Consider the following 21,598-nt stretch of genomic DNA (forward strand, 5'->3'; position numbering starts at 1 on the left):
GACAAAGCTTCTTGAGCAATGGAAGAGATGGATGACCTAACCTACAATGAGCCTCGAAAGGAGAAGTTACACTCGAGCACGTAAGGGATCTTGGAACAGATGGGTCAAGAATGTAGAGGCCTCCAGACTCATGTTCTTTACCAATAATCTTCTTCGTCAAAAGATCCTGAAATAAACAATGATCAAAAAAATGAGATGCAACAGTTAAGATTACGAGTTAATTGACTAACAAAGAGTAAATTAAAAGATAAATTAGGTAAATGTAAGACAGAAGATAAAGAAAACAAAAGAGTAGGATTGATAGTGTCAAATCCGCGAACACAAGAGGAAGATCCATCAGCTAAAGTAACAATAGGAGTGTTAGATTTGAGTGAAAAAGTAGAAAAGAGACTAGAATTACCTGTCATATGATCTGTGACCCCAGAATCAATGACCCATTTAGAGGATGAGGAAACAAGACATGTGTTGTGGTTACCTGAATCAACAATACCAGTGACAGAGGGAGATGCAGATTTGAGTGATTCCTGATATTGAGAGAACTTGACAAATTCATCCGCAGAGATAAAAACCAATTTATCAGGGATATCATTAGTGGATGCAATATGAGCCAAATGTTTTTACTGATTTTTATACTGAAGCTTTCTGCACTCAAACTTTGTATGACCCGACTTACGATAATAGTTACAGATAATACTATTAGAATTTGGCGTTCGAGTTTCAATATCTTGTGAGCCTCCTCCTTTGTTTCCACTGTGAATAGTTGACTTTTTAGGTACATAATTAGTATTGCGACTTACCAAAGCACCACTAAGTGGAACAGGGGTAGTACTTTCTGTATGGAGAATGCGACTAAATACATCTTGTAAGGAGGAGACCTCAGAGCCAGATAGAATTTGTGATTTAGCGGATTCAAAGTCTAGAGATAAGCCAGTAAGAAAGCTCATGATAGCCATCTGTTCTCGTTGGCATTGTTGAACCTTCACATCAGGGCTAAAGGGTAGCAACATATTAAGCTCCTCATATGTCTTCTTGAATACTATAAAATAATTAATCAGTGGCTGATCTTGCTTTTCCACATGGTAAAAAGCTTTGCAAACCTCATACATATGGGAGATATTCCCTTTTCTAGAATATAGGAATTCTAGATAATCCATCAATTCTTTAACAAATTCACAGTGATTAATCAAACCAATTACCTCACTATCAATACAATTTCGTATCTGAAGAAACAAGCGAGCATCCTCTCTCAGCCACGTCTGCCTTGAACCATCTTGAGGAGAGTCATCAGTCAAATGTCCATCTTTGTCAATACTTCGTAGGTAAAGATGAACAGTTTTACTCCAATCTAAATAATTTGAACCATTTAACTTGTAATCCGTGATTTTAGACACCACAGGCACAATATCCATCATAACAGAAAATTTATTTTCAGCCATAAGGTGTTATTCCAAAATATGTGAAAAAAAAGAGATAAAGGAAGGAGCACAGCTACCAACAAGATCGCGGTCCAACTTCTGTAGGAAGAAAATATCGCCGTATGAGGATGATTTCACAAAGCCCTCAGATCGCAGACTGCTGGTGTCGGGAAGAACGCACGTGATTGTGTCCGAGGAATGAAATGCTGACGAACGGAGGAAGGACGCGCGTGATCGCGTCTGAGGAAAGACTTCGTCTCCCTCAGATCGTGAAAATTGCGCCAGCTGGTGTCGAGAAGGATGCGCATGATCGCGTCTGAGGAATGAAGCACCGACGAACGGAGGGAGGACGCGCGTGATCGCGTCCAAGGAAAGACTTTGTCGGCGGCTGTGGAGCCAACCGAGTCCAATCCGAGCCGAGAGAGGGCACCAATCAGGCGAAGCCGAAGGTCGAGGGCGCGAGGACGAAGCGCCTTCGGGAGTTGGGGAGGACGCGTGTGATCGCGTTGCGTGCGTCGAAGCTCCTGCCGGCAGAGCCTCGATCTGCTGATCTGCTCCCAAATCGCGACCAAGGAAAAGCCGAAGGACGCGATGCGAAAAAAGGATGAAGCGACGCAGAGCGATTGTGATCTGCTCCCAAATCGTGATCAAGGAAAAGCTGAAGGATGCGATGCGAAGAAAGGACGAAGTGCCGGAGAGAAGAGAAAAAAAACAAAAAGAGGAAACTCTATCGCTCTGATACCATGTTAAACAAAATATCCAAAAAGTAATTCTTATTCCTCTTATTTACACCCTTTACATAAGAGATCTATTTATATACAAATTAAGAATCTTTTCGAGGAAAAAATCCAACTAAGGAAATTATAATTAGGCTAATTGACAACTACCTAATTAAGAATATATATTAACTAATATAAACAGATAATATCTGAAATATTTTTTTATTCTTCTAATGAAATAGTTTTAAAATTTTTTAATTGTAAGTATGAATCAACTTGATAACTTTATCTCGTATGACACATCAAAATAATAAATTTCCATCACATCGATATATAATAGATACGTATCAAGAAAGGAGTGGGAGGAGGATGGTTGTTACATGTTCGCTCTCAAAATCCTCCTTTTGAGGAAGAAGCAGCGTGGAGGAATGGAGAAGGGAGAGCGGAGGCAGGAGATGGGAAACTTTTTATAGGGCGGAAAAGAAACATTGAGTGGAGTGGTGTTGCTTGTTTTGATCCAATTTATTTCATATAATTACATTTGAACTGCTCAAAATTTACATACCTTTTCAAAATTTATTCTCTATTATTTTCTTTAAAAAATGAAGAGGAAATATATTCTTCATCGCAGAATTTTGTGATAAACTATTACCTAAAAAAAAATTATTGTAAAATTTATTGTCAAATAATTTTGCAACAAAAATTTTTATTTTTTCATCATAAAATTCATCACAAATTATCTTTATTTTTTAGTGATATATGTTAAAAATGCTCTTTGTTTTCATTATTATAATATATATATATAAAGATATTTTATATTTTAAAAATATCTTTATTTATATACTCAAAATTAGTAAATAGCTATACTCAAAACTATTCTAACACTAATCAAAATACTTAAATATTAATTAAAATTACTCTAATTTAATTAAAAAAATTTAATGTAATTAAAATGAGTTAAATATTATAAAATAATTTTAATTAAAATTGTTATTGACACAATCGACCTCAGATTAAGGTTGATTAGATTGACTAAGATCTATTTGACTCGAGTTGGATTTCGATGTTGAATCAATATGTTAGTTAGATGTCAAGTTTATTAAGGTTGACCGGATACTTAATAGTGAAAAAGAGTCAAGTTGATCTAGGTTAATTAGATACTTGACGAAATAAGAAGTTGAAGTGGATGACGGTTGACCAAAAACTTGACATGGAAGAGAAAATCTAAGTCGATCATAAAGGACTGGACATTTAGCATGAGATGGAAAGTCCAAGTGGGTTATAGAGGACCGAACACTTGGCACAAGACTGAAAATCCAAGTAGGTCATAGAGGACTAGACATTTGGCATGAGATGAAAAATCTAGTGAGTCACGGTTGACCAAACACTTAGCAACGAGAGAAGTCCTAATAGGTCATAATTGACCAGATATTAGACATAAGATGGAAGTTCAAATAGGTCAAGAAAGATCACATGTTTGACAATGGCAACGTCTTAATATGTCAAAATTGATCGGATATTAGATAACGAAAAATCTCAATAGGCCAAGGGTGACCGTTGAGCAAAAGAAGTCTTAGTAGGTTTAGGTCAATCAGATACCAAACAAGACGCGATTTCAGCCTTAAAAATGATGAAATTAGGGTTAGCAATCGATTGTCAAGGAGTAGCAATCAATTGGTAAATCCTAAACTAAAAAAAAAAAAGGTTTATTGCTTGAGCAATTCATTGTTGAGATGTAGCAACCGATTAGTAAACCCTAAACCCTAAATTTCGAGGTTTGCTGCATGATCAATCGATTGTTAGGGATCAACAATTAATTGCTCGATAGTGGCTAGCAAACAAAAGGCTTTAGAAGTGATTGACTAGTTTGACTGGGGGTTGCCAATCAATTGGTGCAATCAATTGGTCAAGTAAAAAAATCTATTATGTAGGTTTAAACAGTCAGATCTATGTGGTAATCAATTGATAAAGGTAAGCAATCGATTAGTAGAAGAAAATCAACCCGAATAGCAACCTTTAATTAAAAGAGGATTTTGAGGCAATCGATGATGCTAGTTCTAAGCAGTTGGAGATAAACTGTTGTTGCTTCATTTCTTACCATCAAGAGGCTATCCAAAACAACAAGAAAACTTCCAAAATAAAAATTTCATATATAAACTTTGTTTTACTTTTATTTGCTTTTGTATTTGTATCTTGTTGTGTTCTTGTAAGAATAAGTTGTAAGAGGTTTCTCTGTCTCCTGAAAGTATCCGAGAAGGAGAAGGATAGTGAGAATAATCGTTAGGTCTTAGACATGGTCATCTTGGGAGGCGGTAAACCAAGTAAAATCATGGTGTTTGCGTCTGTTGTCGAGTTTTATATCAAGTTTCTGCTGCGCATTCAAACGACAAGCACGAAATCAACGACGAAGTGATTGAAGCTCCCCTCTAGCTAGCATGAGTCCTAATAAGTGGTATTAGAGCAAGACCACTCTTCATCGGACTAACAGCTGGAAGAAGCAATAACTAGAGGAAGAAGGAGTTATATTTTTGGAGCCCTCCAATATCAACAAGTCTTCGGATTGATCATCCAAAGAGTTTATTCCATCAAGTGCTTCATTTCTACATGTCATTTCCTAATCATTCCCTAACCTTGAACTCGACCCAACTATAATTTAGAATCAACGGTTTGACGGTTCAGAATTGATGATTCGACAGTTCAGAGCCGACGATTTGGAACCAATGGTTCGATGATTCAGAATCAACGGTTTGACGATTTGAAACTGTCGAATCAACAGCTCCTCCTAACAAGTTGACTATTAATCTTAACTGTCCAAGATAGTTACAGTTCATGGTTCAAACCACAGGTTCACAGTTCGATTCACGATTCACCACAATTCAAGATTATTATATTAAAAAAATTAATTATAAATTCATAAAAAATAAAAAGGGCTTGCAATTATTTAAGTTACTTATGTATCCCTTAGGGTATAGGAAAATTAAAACTCACATAGTTCTCTTATCTTTTTACCCTTTTACCTTAAGAAGTGACATTACTATTCACTTCCATTTCCCGCTCTTATAGTATTCGTTCCTTCGGTATCAAATTCTTCGACTTTGTCACCTAAAAGTTACATTCCTTGGATTTTTTTTCAACTTATTCCACAGTAACTGTTGACACTAGGCAAGTTAAAATTTCTTTGGTAATCATGGAGAGGATGGAAAACTTTGAGCCTTCTATGACCACCTTTAGGATATTAAAATATGCTGCACTATCTACTTTATTAAAATCAAAAGAAGTCGTATGGTCCAGCCAATACACCGTGGATGATACAAACGTTGGTTCAAGGTTCGGTTGACATGCACGCTCCTCGAAGAGAGTCGTCCAAATAGAAGAGAGGTCCTAAAAAGCACCCAAAAAGAGGGTTAGAATGACACCGAGGTTGGATCCCGACAAGTCACTCCGACGCTCAAGTTAGGATACGACGTGAGGAAGAAGTTTAATGACTTGAGGAAATTAGGGTAAATATATGTGTGTCCCTGTGCCCATGGGCATGAGCTACTTTTTATAGTAGTTGATCTCCAAAATATTAGCAACTGCTTGTGAAATATTTTAGTAGACTGTTCCATCTGGAAAACTCCGTCTGTTGATATATATTAGTTCCTGTTATTGAGGAAGAATTGGTTCTGTTCTTTTCCCGATTTAAGCGGAACGATCGGGTCTTTAAATAAGTATTACGTGTTAGAAATTAACCCTGGATGTAGGAAACACATCGATACTGCACCCTGAGGTCATCCCGAGATCAAGTCATGAAGTCGGCGTGTGAAGCAGGAGCTGTGCCAAGATCGAGTTGTGAGGTCGACACATGATGTTGGAGGCATGCCGAGACCGAGTTGTGAGGTCGGCACATGATGCTGGAGGCGTACCGAGATCGAGTCGTGAGGTCAGCACATAATGCTGGAGGCATGCCGAGACCGAGTTGTGAGGTCGGCATATGATGCTGGAGGTGTGCCGAGACTCGAGTTGTGGGTTGGCACATTATGCTGGGAGCACGTAAAAACTGTAGCAAGAGCTCGACATATGCTTAAGGGAGCATGCCGAGACAAGAGAGAGATCAAGATTTCTTGAATTAACGAATGATTATTTTTACTCTTTTTTCCTTATACTTCCTATTGCACCCGACGTCCACGTAATTGCCAAATATTCCCACCGGATCACCGTATAATAATTCTCAAGTTTTTAGATCCTCGTGGACATTTTGTCCGTTCTTTTAATAAAAATTATGTTTTTATAAATTTTAAATTACTACTATTATATTTTATATTTTAGAAATATTAGTTTTCATATTTTATATTATATTATTTATAAATATCATATAAATGGTTTCTAATATTATATACAATATTATTAGGATCGAGAGAAGAAGAATCTTTAAATGGACTTAAAGTGTCATAATATAAAATTAATATTTTTTATAAAACTTCTAATTTATATCTAAGGTCTAAAGTAAATGCAACTAAATAAATTTTAGAAATATAAAAAATATATTTTTTCCATTTCATTTTCATCGTTAATACAAAAGAAGATTAGTACTATATTCATTTAAAACTAATACTACACATAAAAAATTCACTAAAATTAAATAAGTAGGATAATAAAAATTAAAAAATTATTCAGTTGCACTATTAAATACTTTTAAAATTTCACAAATACTACTTCAAATATTCCATTAGTATGAAAATAAATAATAAATATATATTAAAATTATTAATAGTTTATGTAAAACATAAATATAATAATTTTTTATATTGAAATAAATCTTGTAACAATTGATACGTTGAATTCTAATATTTTAATATATCACATGGAAATTTTTTAGGTCTCATTCTATTATTTTTACAAAATGTATCATATTGTTTCGTTATAGATAGATGCGATCATAAATAAGAAATAACAGTTCTAATTGATTTAATATAATTTTTTAAAATTCTTAATCCATCTTGAATATATAACTTTAAAATATGACATACGCAATAAATATGAAAAAATAAATCATCAATAAATAAGTTGACATACTAGCGGTATTAGAACTAATATTAATAAATAATATTAAAAATTATTTTATGAATTAATCCATATTCTTCTAAAAATAAACATAATAATTGTGAGATATTGTGAGCAGTATGTGATTCATTAAAAATTCTATAAGCTAACAATCTTTTTTAGATATTCTAGGAGTTATCGATCTGATGGTAAGTCGCACTTATATATAAATGTGTTTATCAATAATCACTCTAAATATCTGAAAATAAAAAAAAATATTATTTAATTTAATAAAATTTTCTTTTATTTGACTAGTTTTTTAATTGTACGAGTAAGTGTAATTCTGCGAACATGTTTATTAAATGGATTAACAGAATCTTTATAAAAATCTTTAAAAGTACATTTAGATCTAAAACGAAATGAAAGATGTTCTACAAAAATAAATTTAGCTAATGATTCTTTTAATTATTATCAAAATATAAAAATAAATCAAAATTAGCACTTCTACTAATGAAAATCTGGATAATTGTGCTTGAGAACAGTCGATTTTATATTCCATCAAGTGCTTCATTTTTACGTGTCATTTCAACTACCCATAGCAATCGTCGATTTAAATTTGTAGGAAGCATTGCAATGCTTACATTTTACACAATTCTCCCGACGGAAAAGTGGCATTCTCAAAATATTTAGTAAAAATTAATAGAAAATTTTAAAGGAGAAACTTCTCGAATTTTAGAAGTAATTGCATTAATACTTCCTTTTATTTCAGGTGTCGGAAGTTGCTTGGTCTCATCATTAGTGGATTGAATGTTGAGCTCCTCATTCCGATTTATAATTTTCTTACTCCTTCGAGATCGAGATATCGAACCTCCTTGGTCTCCTTCCATTGTAGTTGGAAGTAAAGTCAAAAGCGTGTAAATGAGAATGACAATACAGAAGATGAGTATGGAAACAATGAAATGAACTATCTATTTATAGAGTTTGGAGAGTAACAGATACTAAATCTTAGTCATTGATAAAAAAATAATCAAATGATCTCAACCCTTGAAAAAAATAAAAAACTCTTCTTTATCCCAGCAACTAGAATCACCAGTTAATCAATGTTGAAAATAAAATTGCATCGGCGAGCCAAACCGGTGCTTAACCGCCAGTTTGCCAATTATGGTTCCAGTCGGGCAACCGGATCAACAGGTTCCCTACTTGTTGACTTGATTATGAGCCTAAGTCGGATTGAATTCGAGCTCGAGGTCGAGTTTGTCTTGAACTAAAACTTCTCATTGTCCATCCCCATTTAAATAAAATTTTCATTTAAATTAATGATATGGCATGATTGATAAGTGATTGATTGGTCAAAGGATAAGTGAGAATTGTACGTTAAAAATAATTATATTTTGATAAGTGAGAATTAAATTTTGATTAAAACATAATTAAATGCCAAACATAAAAGTCAATGGGAGCGATTGATTGGCCAAAGGATACGTGAGAATGTGATTAATAAAAATTAATCATCAGCGATAATATGATATTTTGATGGAAATATAATTGCATAAATTATATTTTAAATTTATTCGATAGATAAATCAGCAAGAAAAATCATGTATCTTTGTATTAGTTGGAAGAAACGTAGATACATGAATTATTAAAAATTAAATGCTATAAGGTAAAAGTGAATGGGAGTAATTGATGGACAAAGGAAAAGTGACAATGAGATTCATGCCTTTTATCATCACAAATACGCTAGTTAAGTCGTTCAAGTTATCTTGATTTAAAATCGTGTGTGATTTGGAACTTAAGCATTTACACGATAACTAAAGCGATTCAAAAGGAATCAAGAAATGAATATATATAATTGATTTTTTTTAAAAAGTAATACCAGTCTTTAATTTATTTCATAGGCGATCACTGGATAGACAGCTCAATCAAAAATTTTATAGCATGGTCTTACAACCAAGAATCCAAAACCGACACGACATCAATCCTGAAGTTCCGTTAACTTCGAAAGACAGAATTATTGAAAGGGTAAGGAGTGGATTGTATGATAGTGAAAGATTTTTATTTTTATTTTTTAAGTTTCTTTGGAATAAGATTAGTGAAACAATGGATTGGCCATATATTCGTAGATTGATTTTGATCCGATTTTTAATACGTAAAAAGCATTATATATAGAATAACTTTTTTTTTTTGCCTACTGTGAGCCCCATAAGAGTTGGATAGTGAGAGGATAGATGATTGTGGGGAAGTACTGAGCAATTGGTTAATAATCCAATCGATTGAATCAATTCAATCCAAATTAAATAGACCGAAATATTTTTGAACTAATCAAATTGATCAACATTTTTTAATAAAATATAAATAAATCTAACTAATAAAATATCGATTAATTTCATCAAAAATCAAATTAATCAATTTTTTCATCATTAATCAATCGACTATTTATAATTTTCAAAATTGATTGATTATGAATGGAGTTGAACAGTTAATTTTGAATTAGTTTATTTCAGTTTTAAAGTCTATCCATCTATTCTTGATTTTAACAATCGATTGATGGGGTATTTTGTTCGATTTTTAAATATATCAATAGTCACTGTTATATTAATCCATTGCTAATAATATCAATTTAATCAAATTTAAAATTTTAAAATAAGAATTGAATTAATTATCTGAAATAATTTATATTTTAAAAAAAATAATCAAAATTTTAAAGTAATCGACACTAAACTTTTAAATTTAATGAATTATTAATTCAGTTTAACTGATCTTTGTTCACCCACATGGGAAAAGGTAAGAAAATAAATAACGGTCCTAATAGAAAAGGAAGGAATAAGGGCAGAAGAAGAGACACGAGTTGATTGAGGTGAAGTATTCATAAATAAATTTAATATTTAATTTAATAAAAAATTATTTATATTTATTACAAATTGATAAATTTGAAATAAATAAATAAATTCTAAAAAACACTTAAAATATTAAATTCTTGACCAACTAAATAAATTTAATAAAAAATTATTTATATTTATCACAAATTGATAAATTTGAAATAAATAAAGAAATTCTAAAAAAATAAACTTGAAATATTAAATTCTTGACCAAATAAATAAATTTAAAAATGTAAAAAATTTAAATAATTAATTAAATTTGTATTAAAAACTTAATAATATTTAAACCAAATCTAAAAAAATTTAAATAACTATTTCAGTTGTTGAATTAATTTTAAATTTGATTGATTGATTACCCTAGCAAATAAACTTATTTAACATATAAGTTAATAATCCGAGCACGATGAGCTCTTTACTTAGGTTGACAAGGCACCAAAGCCCCCGGGGCATAGGTGAGTTGGTTACGACGTAGCAGACTTGCAGAAGAGGACAAGGGTTCGAATCCTCGCGCGAAGCCAGGCAATACCCTTCTGTGTCGTAACCAACTACACTTTCTCGATTTACCTCCTCACAGATGGTCGTGGAGCCGATCGTATGGGGTCGCTAAGGTGGCGGATCCACCTTTTTTGCAGAAGACAAGGCACCAAAGATTTATCCTAATTCATCATTCATGCAAACATAGCACAACTAGAAAGACTATAAGTAAATTAATATGTATTTTATTTCCAAGACATGCACAATTAAATGAATCTTTTTTTTATCATAATTTCTCTTCCTCCCTTAAATCCATTTTTTACAAATCCAAAATGAAGAAATGAACTCTAAATTAGAGAAAGCCCAACCCTCTAATGGCTTTTATCAAGTAGAACTTACCATTTTCAATATGACAATGAGATAAGTATAAGTCCAAACCCTGCAAATTAAAGCAGAATATATCACACAAAAAAATAGCTGATGCTGCAGAGATGAGGCATGTGGACAAATGTTGAAGTGTTCCCTTCAGACATCCTAAATTTGAATAAGAAAGAGTACCTTTAATGTCTCTTAATTTAATGAGAAAACTAGGAACTTCATCAACCATCAGCAAAATAAGCACTCACAAATTGCATTTTTCCCGGTAGCTGCAATCTGTTTGACATTTGTTAGTTTTCATCATAAACAATTGTTCCAAAGCTCTCTTTTAGTATTTCTTACAAAGCATCAGCATCGACCACTCTAATTCAAGTTGCATGGCTGACTTGCTAAGCACAATTCTGAACAGACTTCAAATCACAAGTAAGCATCAATCAGGAGCACTGCCTTGTTGCAATCAAACTTCTACTTTTGGTAAAATACACATGTAGATTAACTGGAAATAAACCTTGTAGATGTTTTAAAGAAAGCAGACTTCGTCAGGCAACACAGCGGTTTGTTTCCATTTGAGATATTTAAATAGATGGCACAGGATGCACATACTGCTCACTACTCGAATTAAAAATATGGTATCAGTAGCTGGCAATGACAGATGTGATGGGAAAGGAGGACGCAACCAAAATGGTTTCGTTTTACACTAACATCACATGCTACTGGAGTCTGATAAGTATCTATATGGCCACAGGTTAGCATCTGCTTAATGCAGGCATGGACAGTTTTTAATCCATCACACGTGAGTACAAGTAGCTAGAAAGCATTTACCTTTCTCCCAGGGGGTGTATCAGGATTTAAATCCTAAATGGTATGAATATCTTGAAGGTAGACTTTTTGAGTGTGCATAAGTTGTGTTCCGAATTTAATGAGTTGGTGAATCAGGGGAAAAACCATCTAACTCCGAGATCTGCAAGTAGGCAGGATGGTAAAGGTGAAAATCTGTAGCAAAGGAAAGAAATAATAGAAAATATATATATATTTCTCTTTAAGCACAGTAAAACAAGATTTTCCTTCTACATTTTTTACGGAAAACATTTCACAGTAATGCTATTTTAAATGAAATAATCAGATGTTAAGTATCAAAGAAAGAGATTGACAACTAAAAGCTCACTGTTAATGATATGTCCAAATGTGTGCCTCATTATTATTTCCTGAAAGTCTAGTATGTTGCAATAATTGAGAGTATATACTTTTTTAAGGAAAAAGCATATTTATATCTTTCTCATGGTATATAAGACAAGTACTGGCTCAATATATATTTCTGAACTCTGTTTTTGCAATGCATGCCACAAATTTAAAAAGATACTGATACTAATGCCATTGATATGAAAGTCTTTATGCATGCTAAATATATATTTCTGATCTACGTTTCTTTCTTCTAAATTGATATGATGACATTGAGGTACTGACATTGTATGCCACTAATTCAGAAAGGTTTCGTTTTTAAGCACATTTTTTGTTTCTTCACTCAAACAACAAACTTGCCATCTCTAAATTATCGCTTCTCACCACATGAATGCCAATTTCTTCCTTATCCCGCCCCCTAAAAGAAGTATGAAAAGGACATAAAACTGCACAACTTTGCCAAAAAAAACTTTCTATGAGCTTAAATGTGGATTTGTTGATATTGACATTTCAGTTTTGAATTGTATTGATTTCAACACAGGGATACAAATAGTTCTCAATAATGATTTTCACAATAACAATTTGCTGGTTGATGAGGTTCAATTTGTAGATAACATAGAAAAACCTATACTGGATTAATCATTGATTTAACACAGGGATATCACTATTGTTCTCAATAATGATTTTTCACAAAAACAATTTGCTTTTGATGAGAAAGGCCAACAATACAAATAGTACTTCAAAGCATCTAGGTTTTGTTAATATCTTGTCAAATAATGTATCAAAATTGCAGTTGAAGGAGAATTTATCAGCCCAAGATCTTAAGAATGAATTAGCCACAGCAATATGCTCTGCAGCATGTTCCTCAGTTACCAGTGAACTATTTAACAGACTAAACTTTTCAAACCACTAGCAGATGCAAGGACATAAAACATACTGGATTTTGCACAGTGAAATGTGATGATATCTCAACTAATTACTTCGGAAGTAGTCTTAGCTCTAGGAGAAGACATTCTTTTTAAGTTCAACAAGAGACCTGATCTGGACCAGATTGGGCTTCCAATTGGTTCATCCAAAAGCTTTACATGATCGATGGCCAGCCAGTCCTGAAGATTAACATCTGAAAAAGCTTAGCAAGGTCACATAGAGAGTACTTAAAAGTGTTCATTCACAATGATATTCCATAAAGCTAAAGTAATTCAACTCTTCATGGGAACACAAATGGTTAGTTTAAGCAGGAGCTAAGTTGCACTTTTACAAACCAGACCAAAGACAAATGTCGAGACTTGGATAAAATGACTGAGAGCTACATTAGACCTTAGCGGTCAGCATAAAATAATACCAAAAATCTTGACCATCAATCTTAATCAATTGTTATGACGATGGAAAATATCTAAACAGCCAATTCAAAATGGGTAGAACTCATGCTCCTTGTTATAATTTTTTTAAGTTGCACAATGAAATGTGTAAACAAGGTCATTACAATGATGGGCAAAAGATCGATATAGTCAATCCCAATGGATAGAACTCATGGCCAATTGTTGTAGTATATTAGAATGTCATTATAGTAATTAAGCTACATGGGAAATGCCTATTCGTTATCAAGATACTAAAAAACAAATGAAGGAAACTCTGGTAAACAAGATCATCACTCACTCACATACACATCTAAAGGTGGAGTATATAGGAATAATAATGCACAGATGCATCAAAAGCCAGGCTAAACCAAAATACAAAGACAAAACTGCAATTAGATTCTACTTCAAACTGCTTAACTCCGGACAGCTAAGGCATCTTTCTTGCTACCAAGAGCTCCATTTATTAGCAATAAAATAACAGCACAGCCTTTTGACTACCATTTCATGAAGGCTTCACATGGTCCATGGTGTTTTTCACCAAAAACACTACAATGCTCAAACACAATAACATCATTGCAGTGAATAAGGAACTGCTGCTGATCTAACATATACATAGTCTACTTTACTGAAATGGTCAAATTTTACATGGAAAAAAAAAAGATAGCAAAGACTATTGTCTTGATCAAATACTTGGTTCCCAAATATCAGCACATCAAAAAACATTCCTCAATAAGCTGAAGATTAAGACAATGAAAGCATTTAGTTTCCGTTCTTCCCTCTAAGAGATTTTGGGCACAGTGAGCCAAAAATTAAACAAAAAATTTAGCTCCTTAGTATTGCACAATGATGCAAGGTCATGAAGGTACAGTCACTCTGGTGATGTAAGATAGAACACTTTATGTGCCTAAATGACCTCTAAGTTCCACATTGCTTCTCATCTGGGCGTTCAGAGAGGTCAACAATCTTGTGAACCTGAAAAAATATGGATTTACTGAGCTACAGTTTGTAGAATCAAATTTCACAGTTTTTTCCTGATTATATTGTTCCTTTTTTCATGAAGCAAAAAGAGGTTTCTCAAGAATGCTTCAAATCATTAAAGCAAACAAATAATGACAGCATCAAAAGAGTATGAAAGAACAAAATAACAATTTAACTTAAAACAACAAGAGAAACATCATCTTGAAGCTCAAAAGATTTGTCTTTCACCTACCAGATCCTTTGCTACACACTTGAGATGAAGCAAGACATGATACAGAAGAAATTCAAGATACATTCGTCTGAACATTGATTTTGATAAATCTAGAGACATCTTCACAGAGCTTTTACAAAGCCATGTTGGATTTGTCAATTCAACAATTTCTCCACTAACAGACCAAAAGAAAGGCCAATTTAGGTTGCTTTTTTTAACGGGGCAAGTGAACATATGAAACAGGAAAAAAATGTACATCAACATTCAAACACAAAATTCCTAACACTTCCTCAAAAAAAAATAAAAAATAAAAAAACTCCGACCCTCTCCTATCTACCTCCAGTGTAACAAAATTTACTTCAATGAATACTATCTATTTGCATGTATAACCTGAAAAGAAAGCAAGCAAAAGTGTATTTGTACTAGCACTTCCACTCAACTTTAAACTTCTAAACCAGCATCACAAAAAAGATTCGCAAGGTTAATATTTTGAACAAAGAATCTGGGAAATAAATTTCAATTTCAGCACACAATCAGTCCCATCAATCAACAACTACCACTTTCAGTATCCTGTAAGTTGCAATTTAGCAGTATCAGCTTCAATCTGATTTCGACATCATAAACCAGCACAACTGAACAAGTCAGCAACTGGGAACCTCCTATCACCTTACAGTATTCCAAGATGACTGGAATGAAACTTCAGCAAAATTCCAAAACTGGAAATCCGAACGGATATATGGAATGAAAATTCAGCACTTTTCCACAACTAGAAATAAGGACAAATATATCCCTGGAACTAAGCAGAAATGATTCATAATATGGTCAAGTGTCCAACCAGACACTCAAAACAATGAAACAGATCTGCAGCTAAACAGAAATTCTCACAGAACTGGAATGAAACCAAACAGAAAGACTCATAATATAGCAAAACTGGTCTCATATATCTTTGGGACTAAAGAAATTTAAGTTCAAAGAAATCTGGATCAGAAATGACTGGGAGCTAAGAAGAAACAATTCATATATGGCAAAATGACCAAAGAAACACCCAAACCATGAAACAAGATCTGAAGCTAAACAGAACTGACAACTACGAAACGGAATTCTGGAACTCTGGAAACATTTCAGAACTGGAATTTTGGAGCTAAACAGAAATGTTACAAATGTTAACAGAAACCAGTTTTATTATGCACCAGAACCCAATAACTTTGTCATTCTATATCCTACATCCGCTACAATTCTTGCAAATATTACCTGCTCAGGTCTAGCCTTCCCCTTCATCCTTTGGAGGATGTGTTCCCTCCACAAACGGTAAACAGTTGCACTAAAAAGCAGCAAAGATAAAGACCAAATGAAGGGAACCTTGCACATCCAATTTGTTTCCAAGTGCCATAAATAGGTACCGTGCAAAAAACCATTTTCTATCTGAACCATACAGCAAATAGGGTGTGCCAAGGAGCATTTAAAGAACAAGTGATCTATGCTTTCTTCCTTTCCTTGCACAAGTAGCAGCAATTCTCAGATAAAATACCCCATCGTACCAATCTGTCCATAGTAGGCAGTCTACCATGAAATAGCAGCCACATTAACCTCAACGGCAGCAGGCTTAGTGAGGATTTCCTGTTTACCCACATTAACCTCAAAGAAATATTGGCTACTGCTTGTATGATTTCAGTATCAATTTTAAAAATATTACTTTAGCAAACTGAAATAATTGTTGGTGCATACTAAAAGTTCATTAATTGGTGTAAGATGATCCAACAAAAAACAGTTACCCTGATGGTGGAAATGCCGTCGGATTGAGCCGCGACATATGGCCCGACAACCATTACATCACTGCAAAAACAAAAGAAAAAGTGAATATACTGCACACTGCAGATGGAGAGAAGAGATCAAAGATTAAAAGGGGAGTTTCTTCGACCAATGTTCCACCGCTGCGGCTGGGATTGGGTTGATAGGAGGAGCTAGACGAGTCCAGAACCGTCGTCGAGGAGGAAGCGCCGCTTATCGGATCACCATACACCGAACCCCCCACCTCCCTGCCTGCGTTCGCCGCCCCCAATCCAAACGAACGGGAGACAAGGAAGAATGAGGACCTGAAACCAGGCGATCTGGAATAGGATTCCGAAGGTAATGGAGGCGGATGATGACGGGGAGGTAGAGGGACGAGCATCTTTCAGTTCGCCGGAGAAGAGCTTCGACGCTGCGAGGGTGTGGTCGACATTGGAATCCGGGATTTGTACGAATAAAGGGTCTGTTGAAACTATTAAAGAGGGGCTCCCAGTGGTCCTTTGTTTGAGGGGTAGATTGTTGGGATAACAATCAAAGTCCCACATTGGAAATATATATAAAAGATCCTGGGGTTATAAAACCATGAGGGCGTGGGCCCCCTGGACAATATCGTACCATTGTGAAGATATATATATGGATTCCATCGGATTTAACAATCTAACAATGCTTTCTTCCTTTCCTTGCACAAGTAGCAGCAATTCTCAGATAAAATACCCCATCGTACCAATCTGTCCATAGTGGAAATTCCGTCGGATTGAGCCGCGACATTGGCCCGACAACCATTACATCCCTGCAAAAACAAAAGAAAAAGTGAATATACTGCACACTGCAGCTGGAGACAAGAGATCAAAGATTAAAAGGGGATCGGATTGACATACACCGAAACACCCCCCCCCCCCCCCCCCCCCCCCCCCCCCCCCCCTGCCTGCCTGCGTTCGCCGCCCCATCAATCCAAATGAACGGGAGACAAGGAAGAATGAGGACCTGAAACCAGGAGCTCTGGAATAGGATTCCGAAGGTAATGGAGGCGGATGATGACGGGGAGTTAGAGGGACGAGCATCTTTCAGTTCGCCGGAGAAGAGCTTCGACGCTGCGAGGATGTGGTCGAGATTGGAATCCCGTTCCTAAATAGTCACTTGTTTTTTCATATCGGTTCGATGATTGTTCTATTTCCCGTAATAGCCACTTTTTTTTATTTTCAAATTCCCTCAATATTTATTATGCTTTTCACAACGACTTTGGTATTGGTTAGTGTAATAATAACTTCCATTTATTTATGTTAAATAGGTTAAATTTTAAAATATTTATGAATTTATTTTGTCTAACAGGTATAAAATAAATTTTTTACTTAAATTGTTATTTATAAAAAAATATTTTAAAAATTAATTAATTAATTACCAAAAGGCGTCCATATCCAATTATAAAAAATTTAATGGATCCTCTAATTTTTTTAACGTGTAAAGCACGTATTTTTTTTCTCTTCTTTGCCCTAAATCCACACCGCCGTTCTTCCTTTTTTTTTGTGCAAAAGCAAACTGCCGCCTCTCCCCTCCGGCGTCGCCTCTTATCGGCGCCAGCCCCGCCGACGCCATCCTCCCTGAAGACGAACCTTCCGCGTCAGAACCTTAAACAGATCGAGGTTCAACCGTGCTCAAGACGGCGCCAGGGCTTCGCTTGCCGCTGACGGCTGTCGACTGGTTGTTTTCTGGCCTGCTTTGCCGACGTCACGGTGTCACGTAGACTGGAAGTGCAGAACAGAAAAAAAAAATCCGCGGACAACGCCTGTGCGCTACCGCTTGCGACGGTCGAACACAACAGATAACTATTCTAACAGTAGCTCTGATACCAATGTTGATTCATATACCTGTTGTTGCGTGCCTCCGGCTGGGATCGCTTGTGTCGGAGGAACAATCACGAAGTGGAAAGCTCCTCAGATTTCCACAAACCAAGTCCCTCAGATCTGGGTGTTCTTCTTCTCCGGCAGCGGTAACGAATCCTCTTTGGAACGAATCCTTTGCTTCGACTTTCAACCTTCTTCGCTTGGACGCACGAGGATTTATCGCACACAGCGTCGCTTCGTCCACGCAGCAGAACAGTGGTGGGTGGTTACGAAATTCCAAGTGGTGGGCGGTTACGAAACGCCAACAAAAATACCCCATCGTACCAATCTGTCCATAGTAGGCAGTCTACCGTGAAATAGCAGCCACATTAACCTCAACGGCAGCAGGCTTAGTGAGGATTTCCTGTTTACCCACATTAACCTCAAAGAAATATTGACTACTACTTGTATGATTTCAGAATCAATTTTAAAAATATTACTTTAGCAAACTGAAATAATTGTTGATGCATACTAAAAGTTCATTAATTGGTGTAAGATGATCCAACAAAAAACAGTTACCCTGATGGTGGAAATGCCGTCGGATTGAGCCGCGACATATGGCCCGACAACCATTACATCCCTGCAAAAACAAAAGGAAAAGTGAATATACTGCACACTGCAGATGGAGAGAAGAGATCAAAGATTAAAAGGGGAGTTTCTTCGACCAATGTTCCACCGCTGCGGATGGGATTGGGTTGATAGGAGGAGAAAGAATGAGGACCTGAAACCAAGCGCGATGGAATAGGATTCCGAAGGTAACGGAGGCGGATGATGACGGGGAGGTAGAGGGACGAGCATCTTTCAGTTCGCCGGAGAAGAGCTTCGACGCGGCGTGGATGTGGTCGAGATTGGAATCCTATTCGTAAATAGTCCCTTGTTTTTTCACATCGGATGATTGTTTTATTTCCAAAAAAAATTACACTGTTATTAAAATGGAAAAGAATCAAATCTCAATGTGGGATCCATAATGTGGAGCCACTGGAGTGGACCGTTGGGATGTCTAATTTCACTGTTGAAGTGTAATAATAACTTCTATTTATTCATGCTAAATATGTTAAATTTTAAAATATTTATGAATTTATTTTGTCTAACAAGTATAAAATAATTTTTTTACTTAAATTGTTATTTAAAAAAACAAAAGAATATTTTAAAAATTAATTAATTAATTACCAAAAGGCGTCCGTATCCAATTATAAAAAACTCTAAATACGACTTATTAAAGTTATTATTTGAATATTAAAAAACTTTAATTACCTTATTGACTAAGCTAATGGATGTTAAAAAACTACAGTACAAATATTTAGCAATTTTAGTTAAAATTTATAAAAAAAATTTATTAAAAATATAAAATAATAATTTTAAAAAATAAATTTTATAATTTCTACCACTCAAAAGAAAATTAAATTTTTCTCAAAAAGATAATATATAAAAATGGCTAGAGGTCATATATATTTAATTTTTGATCAAAATCGATATGTCCATAAATTAGTTTTAACTAAAATGATTATATTGGTAACCATCTATTTAAATTTAAATTTTTAAAAAGTAAAAGAAATTTAAGGAAAATGCTCATTAAATTACACAAATAAAACTATCAGTGAATAATATTTATAAATAATATACACAAATAAAACTTAAGAACCATATTAATTAATAAAGATTTTATCAAACTTTAGATAAATTAAGAAATTTTGAAAATAAATTGATAATATCAAACTCGTTAACTAATAAAATAAATTTAAAAAGTAAAAGTTTTGATCAATCTAATAAGTTTGATAACCTATAAAGGAATCAAACTTAGTATATGTTAAATTTGTTAATATTCATAAATAGAAAAGATGAACTATTCATATTAATGTTCATAAGCAATATCGAGAAACAAAGTTAACTCACTCACAACCAAATAAATTCAAAAGAGAAATGATAGAGAGCAGGAAAACATAGCAGGAATCCTGGCATGACACATGTGGCGGTCCACGTGTACCATGCCACGTGGACTGCCATGTGGGTTTCATGTTCTCTTTCCCCCTCTTCCCCCAAAATCCCGAAGCCTCCTCCCTAAAATCCCGAAACCTTTCCCTCTTCGCCAAAAACTTTCCCTCCTTCGGAATCTCCGCTCCCTCCCCCTCCGACGAACGCTCCTCCGACGACGACGATGACGTGCCGAAAACCGAACCCTCGTCTCCCTCTTCCTCTCGCTCCCAAAAAATCACACCGCGCCGAAAACCCTAAACCAAACCCTCGTCTCTTCCTCTCCGCGCCGAAAACCCTAACCCTCGTCTGCCATCTCCGCCGGATCTCTTCCTCCTCCTCCTCCTTCGCCAGGATTCTCCGCGCCGCTCCTCCTCCTCCGACGAACGCCGAAACTCCGCACCGCTCCTCCTTCTCCAGGAATCTCCGTATATTACATTGATTTTAGCTTTGTGCTTATTTTTTTTTGCACATGGCTGCCGGAAAAAGTAGCTCTTCTTTTTCACATACTAGATTGGACCATGTGATTTTAGCTAGATTGGCTTCTCGGAAAAAGTAGCTCTTCTTTCTTGCTGTGCCGGAAAAAGTAGCTCCATTTTGGTCAAATTCATCTGTGTGATCCTCCATTCAATTAACCCAAATACATTAAGGTTCTAGAACCAAAAACCGATCTATGACTTGAAAGTAAACAATAGTCTAACATATAGACCAGGATTGTAATTTTTTAGGTTATTAAAACTTATTATTGAAAATTGAATTAAAACCGATCTATGACTTGAAAGTAAATATGTTGCCGGACCAAGTGCAGATATTCTTCTGGTTAATGAGGTGCTTCCAATGAGAAGAGAATTAGTTGAGATCTAAACCTGCACCATATCTACATAGACTGAGAACTATTTCCTATTTAGCATTGCTAGAGATCCTTTCTGAAGATGCACAGATCTCAACTTATGTGGCAAACCATTCACCTTATTACGCAAGTTGACAAAGTTTAATTCAACGACGAATCTAATGTTTCTTTTCTTTCTTCCAAACTTACACAAGCCATTCAGGAACAACCGAAGTTTTAACTAAGAGATAAAACCAAGACCTTTGGCATACTTTTTATAAAAATCACGGAGACTTCCTCCTCAGATGAAAAATGCATCCCAACTTGTGGAGTATCAATTTCCTTACTGTTTGATGAATCCCCTAATGCTTGTAAATCATTATCATTTAATGGCACACATGATTCAATCATTGCTAGCTCCATTTTTAGGACCTAATTTTGATAGTAAAAATTTAATTTTAAACAATGAATCAGTATATGTATGAATCAATATACTTAAACTAACAAAATGTATTTAAAC

At 34.8% G+C, this 21,598-nt stretch overlaps 1 protein-coding gene and 1 long non-coding RNA gene across 2 annotated transcripts; both read right to left on the reverse strand.

Moving 5' to 3' along the window:
- Window positions 1–617: 617 nt before the first annotated feature.
- LOC141819467 (uncharacterized) lies at window positions 618–1,436 on the reverse strand. Its single transcript, XM_074706764.1, has one exon. It carries the CDS (start codon window positions 1,434–1,436, stop codon window positions 618–620), a length of 819 nt encoding a protein of 272 aa, XP_074562865.1.
- A 12,726-nt stretch (window positions 1,437–14,162) lies between these two features.
- On the reverse strand, window positions 14,163–16,446 carry LOC141816670 (uncharacterized). Its single transcript, XR_012600724.1, has 2 exons — window positions 16,383–16,446; window positions 14,163–14,393 (listed from the first exon to the last, which is right to left on the reverse strand). It is a non-coding gene; the product is annotated as an uncharacterized LOC141816670 (long non-coding RNA).
- Between the last annotated feature and the right edge of the window lie 5,152 nt (window positions 16,447–21,598).

This window comes from Curcuma longa, chromosome 2, assembly GCF_044706935.1.
Source record: "Curcuma longa cultivar G26 ecotype Majalengka, Jawa Barat chromosome 2, ITB_CL_G26_1.1, whole genome shotgun sequence".
Lineage (NCBI taxonomy): Eukaryota > Viridiplantae > Streptophyta > Magnoliopsida > Zingiberales > Zingiberaceae > Curcuma > Curcuma longa.